Below are 10,000 nucleotides of genomic sequence, written 5' to 3' on the forward strand. Positions count from 1 at the left end.
ACATCATAAAATAGCTCAAGCTTGCTAGCTAACAAGAGGAAGTGTTGCAGAGCGGTTGTAGCTCATTTCATTACAAGAACTGAATATGTCATCACCAAGTTACCATTTTTGTAGTCTTTCTTTGTCCCCTCTCACCCCCGACACACCCCTTTATATTAGATATGCTCACATTAAATTAAATGCTTAGGGAAATGTCATGTCCTTCAGATATCCTATTTAAACCAACAGGAAGTTTTCAATTGTTATGAACTTGAGCATTATAATTCTTTACATTTGAAATATCCTTCAAATTCTCCAGTTATCTTATCAATGCTTCTGCCTAAATGAGTAAAACTCTAGAACATACATTTTTTACATTAGATATGGAAATGTAACTGAAGAAAGTTGACTGATCCTACTTTTGGGTGTGCTCATTGTCCTTGAAAGCTGGTCAACTTTTTTGAAATTCAGATATTCTTCGAATCTAGGAAAGAGTCAATTATGTACAAATATTCCTCATACACCTGACAACAATGAGATACTTAACACTTCTTCACCCAAGTGGTTAATTACTGTACTGCAATTTGTTCAGTGTACTTTCCTCTTGGTAAGGGTAGAAGAGACTCTTTAGCTGTGGTAAGCAGCTCTTCTAGGAGAAGGACACTCCAATATTAAACCACTGTTCTCTAGTCTTGGGTAGTGCCATAGCCTCTGTACCATGGTCTTCCACTGTCTTGGGTTGGAGTTCTCTTGCTTGAGGGTACACTCAGGCACACTATTCTATCTTATTTTTTTTCTTCCTCTTGTTTTTTTTAAATGGTGTGTTGGGCAGGCTTAATAGAAGGGCCATGGATGCCTGGTGGTTTATCAAGAGGTTGTCTTTTCCTTTTTTGATTCTTTTTCTTCTCAAAACCATCCTTACTGTCCTCCCTTCAGTTGAAGTGGCTATCCTGGAGGGTATTTAGCCTTGCATAGTGTATCGGCTCCTCCATGTTGACCAGTTTTTCCGACTTTTTACTATAGTCTATGGGTATCATCAATCACTTTGTTTATAATTCTGTACGTATTGTTTTTGTTATAATTCTTGTTAATCTAGTTTTTAAGTATGAGGTCTCTTTTTTATTTCTATTAATTCTTATGCTGTCTGGAGACATTGAGCGAAATCCGGGACCAGTACGTCCTAGATTTCGTCAATGTCGTCTTCTGTATTGCAATATTCGTGGTCTTCATGCAAATATCCAAGACCTTACAGTTGCGTCCAGACAGTATGATATTCTTTTGTGCTCAGAAACTTTGGTTTCTAATATGAGGCACTCATCTGAGCTCCTTATAACTGGTTTTAAGAAGCCAATAATGTTGAAACGTGATGCCATCCCTAGGGCCAGGGGAATGGCGGTGTATATTAGGACAGAGTACCCTGCTTCTCATAAGTCCTGCTATCAATGTGGATGTCATGAGATTCAGGTAATAAAAGTTTGTGGCAGGCATAACAATTTTTATTTATGTTCAATCTACCGGAATCCAGACATGGATGATTCTATCTTCGATTGTCTTCTTACCATTATGGCTAAGATACAAGAAGATGATAGAAAGGCTTCTTTTGTCTTTGTTGGTGATTTTAATGCTCACCATAGGGAGTGGTTAAGTTCTATCTCTCCTACCGATCGCCATGGCTTAAGAGCTTTAGACTTTGCCTCTGAATCAGGCTGTGAGCAAATCATAAATGAAGCTACTCATAGGTCTGGTAATTGCTTGGACCTTGTATACACTGACTCCCCTGGCGTTATAACTGGTAAGGTTGGTTCTCCAGTCGGGACATCTGATCATGCCTTGATTTCATTATTAGTGAAGACTGAGCAGCCTGTCCCTGATATATCATATTCTTGTAAAATTTATATGAAATCCCAAGCAGACTGGAATGGAATTTTACATGATCTTTTGTGCTTGAATTGGTCACAATTATATAATTGTGTAGATCCTGTTGTCCCTTTGAATGAGAATCTAGTCAACATAATTGATAGGCGTATCCCTTCTCGTGTGTTAAGGTACCGAGTGAAGGACAAACCGTGGTTCAATGATGATTGTAGACGTGCTTTTTTGGAGAAGCAGGAGGCCTATCAACTTTGGAAGGGTAACAGATCAGATTTGACCTGGAACAACTATACTCAGCTTCGAGCTTTTGCTCAGAGAGTTTATGCCTCAACTGAAAAGGAGTACAATTTAACCATAAAAGAAACACTTTCTGGTACAACTCAGGAACATAAATGGTGGTCTACCCTTAAATCTGCACTCTTTGGTGTAGATGCAACAGTTCCTCCTTTACTTAAGCCAGATGGCTCAGTCACTCACTGTCCAAAGGAAAAGGCAACCCTTTTGGCTGATGTTTTTGACAGTAAACAGAGTAATGAAAAACTTGAACTTCCTCATTCCTGTTTTCCTGAGGCTAAACTAACGAGTTTAGCTTTTCGATCTCGTGAGATTAAAGCTCTGTTGATGGACCTTGACGCTTATGGAGGTGTAGACCCAAATGGTATTTTTCCTTTGTTTTTTATAAAGACAGCAGATTTCTTAGCTCCAAAGTTATCTGTTATTTTGCGCAAGTTAGCAAGAAGAGGAGCTTTTAGCACTAGTTGGAGAATTGGTAATGTTACTCCTCTATGTAAATGTGTTTGTGGTAGCTCAAGTCCCACTGATTACCGCCCAATTTCCATAACTCCCATATTATCTAAAGTTTTTGAACGTCTTCTGGCAAAACGTCTTAATAGGTTTGCTGAAGGTAATCATCTACTCCCTAGTTTGCAATTTGGTTTTCGTAAAGGCCTTGGAGCATGTGATGCCCTTCTTACAATCTCCAATGCTGTACAGAAATCCCTTGATTGTGGTCGGGAAGTTCGTATGATTGGCCTTGATTTCAGTGCTGCCTTTGACCGTGTTAATCATGAGGCCCTTGTTTTCAAACTGAAACAGTTGGGAGTGGGTGGGTCGTTTCTTAGCATTATTACTGATTTTTTAAGTAATAGATCTCAAAGAGTTGTTGTTAATGGGCACCATAGTGATTATAGGAATGTGATATCCGGTGTTCCACAGGGTAGTGTTCTTGGCCCATTACTTTTCATACTATATACACATGACATGTGGTTTGGCCTAGAAAACAAGCTTGTTGCATATGCAGATGATGCTACTCTCTTTGCATCAATTCCATCCCCTGAATGTAGATCTAGGGTTGGTGAATCCCTTAATAGAGATTTAGCTAGAATTAGTGCATGGTGCAAATTATGGGGTATGAAGTTGAATCCTAACAAAACTCAAAGTATGATTGTAAGTAGGTCAAGGACGGTGGTTCCTCAACATCCGGATCTCAGTATTGATAATGTTTCTTTAAATATGTATGACTCTTTCAAAATTTTAGGTGTGATTCTCGACAGTAAATTTACTTTTGAGAAACATATTAGGTCTGTGTCTTCTTCAATTTCACAAAAAATAGGCTTATTGAGAAAGTCTTTCAAGATTTTCGGTGATCAATCTATTCTGAAGAAGTGTTTTAATTCTTTCATTCTACCTTGTTTTGAGTATTGTTCTCCTGTCTGGTCTTCAGCTGCTGATTCTCATCTTAATTTGTTGGACAGAAACTTACGGTCTATTAAATTTCTTATTCCTGATCTAGATATTAATCTCTGGCACCGTCGTTCAATTAGTTCATTATGTATGTTGCATAAGATTTTTCACAACTCTGACCATCCTTTACATTCAGATCTCCCTGGACAATTCTATCCTGTTCGTATTACTAGGCAGGCAGTTAATTCTAATAGCCAGGCCTTCTCCATCACGAGGCTCAATACTACGCAGTACTCTAGAAGTTTTATTCCATCTGTGACCAAGTTGTGGAATGATCTTCCTAATCGGGTGGTTGAATCAGTAGAACTTCAAAAGTTCAAAGTTGGAGCAAATGCTTTTTTGTTGACCAGGCGGACATAGTCTTTTTATAGTTTATTTATGACATATTTGTTTTTGATGTTGTTGATAGTTTATTATATGACATGTCTGTTTTGACGTTGTTTCTTATTTTAGAATGATTTATTTTTAATTTGTTCTCTTCATTTATTTATTTCCTTATTTCCTTTCCTCACTGGGCTATTTTTCCCTGTTGGAGCCCCTGGGCTTATAGCATCTTGCTTTTCCAACTAGGGTTGTAGCTTGGATAGTAATAATAATAATAACTCCGTTTTTTAAAAGATTTCATTGCTGTTGAAAACTTGTATTTCCAGTGCACTTATTAATGGTAAGTCTCAAATTATGTTAATGATTTTTTTCTAGGACACTCAATAAATCAAACCATTGTTCTCTAGTGTTGGTTAGTGCCATAGCCTCTGTACCAAATCCTTCCACTGTCTTGGGTTAGAGTTTTCTTGCTTGAGGGTACACTCGGGCACACTATTCTATCTTATTTCTCTTCCTTGTGTTTTGTTGAAGTTTTTATAGTTTATATAAAAAATATTCATTTTAATGTTATTACTCTTCTTAAAATATTCTTTTTTTTCTAGTTTCCTTTCCTCACTGGGTTATTTCCCCTGATGGAGCCCCTGGGCTTATAGCATTCTGCTTTACCAACTTGGGTTGTAGAATAGCAAGTAATAATAATAATAATAATAATAATAATAATAATAATAATAATAATAATAATAATAATAATAATAATAATAATAATATTTCCTTCACTCGTCAGGATGGAGGATTACAATATAGCTACGGATGTTCTTCTTGGAGCTCATGACGTAGAAAACCCAACAGCGATTCAGCAGAGGATTGGCGTCAGCGCTAGAGCTTATCACGGCCAATATGACGAATCAACATTGGACAATGACGTTGGGATCCTTTTGCTTTCTGCCCCTGCTACTCTCAATGAGAGAGTAAAGCCTGTGTGCTTGCCCAGACCTGCCAATGACTACAGTGGTTACGAAGCTGTAACTTCGGGATGGGGAACTCTGGGTGAAGGTACAAAATTCCCCTTTTGTATTATAGGCTTCATCCTTATGTCAAGTACTGATGATAACACAAGTGATCTATTAGCTGACATATATTTTTTGTATCTTCTCTTATGGATTCTTAATACTAATACGAAATAAAAATATAATTTATTTGTTACTTGATTTAAGGTAATAGTTTTGACATCAATTAGGTCTCATATCCTATTCCCTATAATTTATGTAATGTTTAACAAATCTTTCATTAGTTTACTTTTTATCAATCGATAGTGGTAATTATGCTTTCTAATAAAATGAAATTGCTATATCTTAAATTCATAGCCATAAAATACCTGTACAGCTTTTGAAGAAAATCAGAAATTTAGGAAAACATTTACAAAATAAATTCCCTGTTTCTATCTAGGAATCATATTTCAACTTGTTTCAAAGTCAACAAAACTCTAAAAAGAATATCGTTCGCCTGAATTATGGTTATTTGATAGGTAGGAATTAAGAACACATTCTTCCCCCTTTCCCAGACGATTGAAAGTATTTAAGATAGTCTTCCATCTAGATTTGCAAGTATCAATAATAAATTAGTGGAAAACTTCGTGTAATGATTTTACGGTCAATTACATAGAAAACTTTATATTTTTATATTTTATAGAGTCCCTCCCGGGGTAAGCTATAATTTTGAAATTTAATACAGGATGGTTGAGTGAGAATCTCTCTCTCTCTCTCTCTCTCTCTCTCTCTCTCTCTCTCTCTCTCTCTCTCTCTCTCTCTCTCTCTCTCTCTCTCTAATTAACATGCGGATAAAGAAATAACTAATGTATACTGATAAATCCTTAATTCATCACATAAATAGTAGCTATAAGCCTCCCTTGTTGTAAATGCAACGTTACCATTATAATATTTGTTTTACATAGCTTGTAAAGCAATACATGTAGTTTTTACGCTGTTATGGTTGACGCTTAAGCATGTGATAGTGTTTCTTCATGAATAATATTTCCAAACTCTTAGGGTTTCCTAAATGCCATTCTATCAGAACCTAAGAAGCCACTTTTTTAAATCTACCCTTCAGTTACCGAGCAATCATTCCCTTTCGTTTAACAGACAGTGAAAATTTTCAAATAACAGTTTTCCACTAACCATTAATTTAGTGGGAGAAGAGCTCAGATAAAAATTAAGACTGAATCAAGTGAGCATTCTGGAGTACTAATACTCATAAAAAAACTAATCTAGGTCTTCTGAATCTTGGTTTTTTTTCTATTAATAAAAGTTTTCGTTTGGTATACACTCTAGGTTAGAAATCATTAGAGTTTTATCTTTAGTTGCCGATTTTCTTTTATTTAGCGTAAACTTTGAATGACATATTCTGAATATTATTTATGCTAGGAAGAAATGTTTAAAGTGATTAGAAAATTGAATTATAAGTTATCTCTTTCCTCTTAAATCAAATCAGGAACACTTGGCAAGAACATTAAACTACATAGAAAAAAAAATCACCAACAATATAAGACTAACGAGTATAAATAGATTGAGGGTGATGAAATATAATATCCGAAATACATTTATTTAAATCCATCATTTTAAATTCACATAGTATGAATTCAAGCCTGACTTTGTATATAGCACTGAAGTTTCCGAATCCTAGCTACGGAAGTATTTCTTTTTTTAATCTTGGAATATATTTTCCTTACTAGTTAGATGAAGGAAAATATTCAGTTATAAAACAAAAAATTAGGAGAAGTATTTTCATATATCATGGAAAAATTCGTCACAACAGAGAATCAGGAACAATAATAAAATATTTGGTGTCCTTATTTTGTCATTGGAAAAAAAAATTACCGGTAGCTTATTTCTTTTACTTAGAATCATATTTATAAAAAAAAATAAAATAACGAACTTAATGAACTAAACATATGATATAGAAAGTATTTTAATGAGGTGATTTTATCAATCCGCATTCCAAAACAGGTGGTTCCCAACCAAATATTTTGAATGAAGTGGATGTACCAATTGTGACCAACGAAGCCTGCAATGGATATTATGATGGAGAAATCACGAGCAACATGATGTGTGCAGGATACGAAGAGGGAGGCAAAGACGCCTGCCAGGTTAGTTTGGTTTCTCTGGAAATTATTGATAATTTACTTCTATGATTTTGTGGCAGGTTGATAAGGGTCTTAACGGAAAGATGATTTGGACATGACTACTTTATTTAAAGGAGATAACAATCATATATACAAACGGTTGAGGATAACAATGGCATAAACATTTAAAATGAAACATGCAATGTAAAGCTTAAACAGGTATTTTTATTATCAGAGAGAGAGAGAGAGAGAGAGAGAGAGAGAGAGAGAGAGAGAGAGAGAGAGAAAATGTATATAATACACGTATATTACATGGCTCTCTAGTAGAAAAGTCATATATGTGAAATAGGGCACAATGTCTTAGACATGCAAACTGTAGGCGGGTCATCTTGCAGGAGATATGCAGGTTTTAGGCGATTAATGGGACCCAGTCTTCTTTGCCACGAATATTAATTAAGAACGCTTTTTGTTTACAACAGATAAGAAGGAAAGGGCCCGTGTAAGGGGAAGTCAGCGGTAGCTGGCAAGTGTTGGTGTGCACAAAGCCATGTGTTAGGATGTTTAAATCTTGTGGTATGTGTTGCTTCGCTGGGGGTTTGTATGTAGTGCGGCAGGGGATAAATTTCGCCACAAATTGACGTAGGCACTGGAGATTGTAAGAGGAGGTTGCAGACGGAAAAAATTTAGCAGGGACGACCAACGGGTCGCCATATAGCATTTCAGCTGCTGAGACATCCAGGGCTTCTTTAGGAATAGTCCTTAATCCAAGGAGGACCCAGGGAGCTGTGTACACCAGCTGGAGTCATTGCAGCAGAACACCAAAGCTGCTTTGAGTGTGTGATGTAAGCGTTCAACCATTCCGTTGGTTGCAATGATGTAGGCAGTTGTCTGATGTAGGGTGATGCCTAGGAGACTCACTAATGATGTTCACAATTGAGAGGTGAAAGTGCTACCTCTTTCAAAAGTAATATGCTCAGGGTACAAAATCTTACTATCCACTCTGAGAGTAAGGTGGACGTACATGACGTGGACATTGTAGTTCGTATGGGGTTGGCTTCAGGCCAACGAGTGGAGTGGTCAATGACGTTAAACAGATAACTGTACTTTTGATGTGTGTAGGGGTCCTACTATTTAGATATAAATGTGGGCAAATGACAGTGGGGTTGAGGAAAGGGGGCCACTCCTAAATCCGTGTGTCCATTCACTTTTGAAGTTTGGCATGAAATCCAGGAAAGGTCCCAGTCCTTAACATCTTTGGTAATGCCATGCTAAATGAACTCGTCTTCAGTAGCAGTGCAGTATATTGGCTCGAGGGATGTGAGAGGCCATGGAATACATCAAACACCTTTCAGCGCATGAGGGCAGGTATCTTCGGGCGTGGTCTATCAGTACTGATGTTACGGTGAAGGGTGGCATTGGAGTTGTTGAGGGCGATGTCTTCCCAACGGAGGGATATGCAGGTTGTCTTGTAAGATTGGTACTCTTGATCTTTTTATTGGGCTTCTGCCAAGGCATTGTAATCCTTTCCCAGGTGAATTGGGGTCATTGTGTTTCTTGACATTGCATTGGCAATGGGATTCATTTTCCCAGTGACGTGTTGAAGGGTGCAGTTGAATTCCTCCACGGCGGAGAGATGTTGATGTTGACGGGTAGACCATGCATCGGACTGTTGAGGGAAGGCATGCACCAGGGTCATATGGTCCATGCAAAAGATGAGGGACGTACCCTCTGAGAAGTGACAACAGTGACGGACAGCCAAACTCACCGCCAGCAATTCATGGTCGAAGGTAGAGTAGCCGGATTCTGCCCTGGACAGTTATCCACTAAAGAAGGAGAAAGGGCTGGGGGAGCTGTTGACCAACTGCTTGAGCACTACACCAATAGCGATGTCACTGGCATTGGTTGAAAGGAGAGGTGCATGTGGCAAGGAAACCATGAGAGCAGCAGCAGCAGTTAATATGGCATTCTTTGCGTTGTAGGAGGCCGCTTCTTGAAAGGAACCTCACTTCAGGTTTTTTGGCTTACCCCTGACGGAGGCATAGAGGGCGGCAAGGGTGGCAGCAATGGTAGGCAAGAACCGGTGATAATAGTTTATGACACCCAATAATTCTTACAGTACTTTTATGGTCAAGGGAGTGGGGAAGTTCTGAACAGTTGATACCTTCTCAAGAAGGAGTTGGATGACTTCAGGAGTGATGCGATGCCCTAAAAATTATATATCGTAGGCGCCAAAGGTAAGTTTGTCATACCTGACTACAAGGCCATTCTGTCTTAAGTGGTCGAGAACGATGCGTAGGTGATGGTGTTCCTCTGTAGAGGAAGAGAACACGTTAATAGTTTACAACACCACGCTCTCAATTTACTCCAAAAGAATGCAACTCTGCAGTTCTCATCTTCTTGTGGTTACTTAAATTCTGGGAAAGCAATAATTAGCAAGATATGTTGAGAAAGGGGGAAGGGATTATAAAAAAGAAAATAGCTTGGTTTCCTCACTTAACGACTTGGAACTGACATGTCAACATAGTCAGCCAAACAGAACTGGTGATGCCAGCGTACATAAACAGAAGTTCGTGATGCCAGGGTACATTTGATATACTGTATATTCAAAATATACTTAATTAAAAATGGATTAATTACTCAAAAGTGTCCATAAAATATGCAAGTTACAATAGTAACACTTTTGAGTAATCACTCAAGTATATTTTGAATATACTGTACAGGATATCAAATGTACGATGGCATCATGAACTTCTGTTTATGTACGCTGGCATCACGAATTCTGTTTGGTTGACTATGTTGATACATCAGTTTTAAGTCATTTAGTGAGGAAACCGAGCTACTTTCTTTTTATAACCCTTTCCTCATTCCTCAACATATCCTGCTAATTATTGCTTTCCCAGAATTTAAATAACCACCCAATTATAGTGCAAGAAGATGAGAACTGCAGAATTGCATTATTTTGGA

General features: G+C 37.6%; 1 protein-coding gene across 1 annotated transcript in view; it reads left to right on the forward strand.

Moving 5' to 3' along the window:
* LOC137642523 (transmembrane protease serine 9-like) overlaps nt 1–10,000 on the forward strand; it is a 23,975-nt gene that overhangs the window by 7,702 nt on the left and 6,273 nt on the right. The window contains exons 9-10 of the mRNA XM_068375152.1: nt 4,703–4,971; nt 6,921–7,060. Of these exons, the coding sequence (XP_068231253.1) occupies nt 4,703–4,971; nt 6,921–7,060 (409 nt within the window). The remainder of the gene's footprint in view (nt 1–4,702; nt 4,972–6,920; nt 7,061–10,000) is intronic.

Source organism: Palaemon carinicauda, chromosome 6 (genome assembly GCF_036898095.1).
Source record: "Palaemon carinicauda isolate YSFRI2023 chromosome 6, ASM3689809v2, whole genome shotgun sequence".
In the NCBI taxonomy this organism is placed as follows: Eukaryota; Metazoa; Arthropoda; class Malacostraca; order Decapoda; family Palaemonidae; genus Palaemon; species Palaemon carinicauda.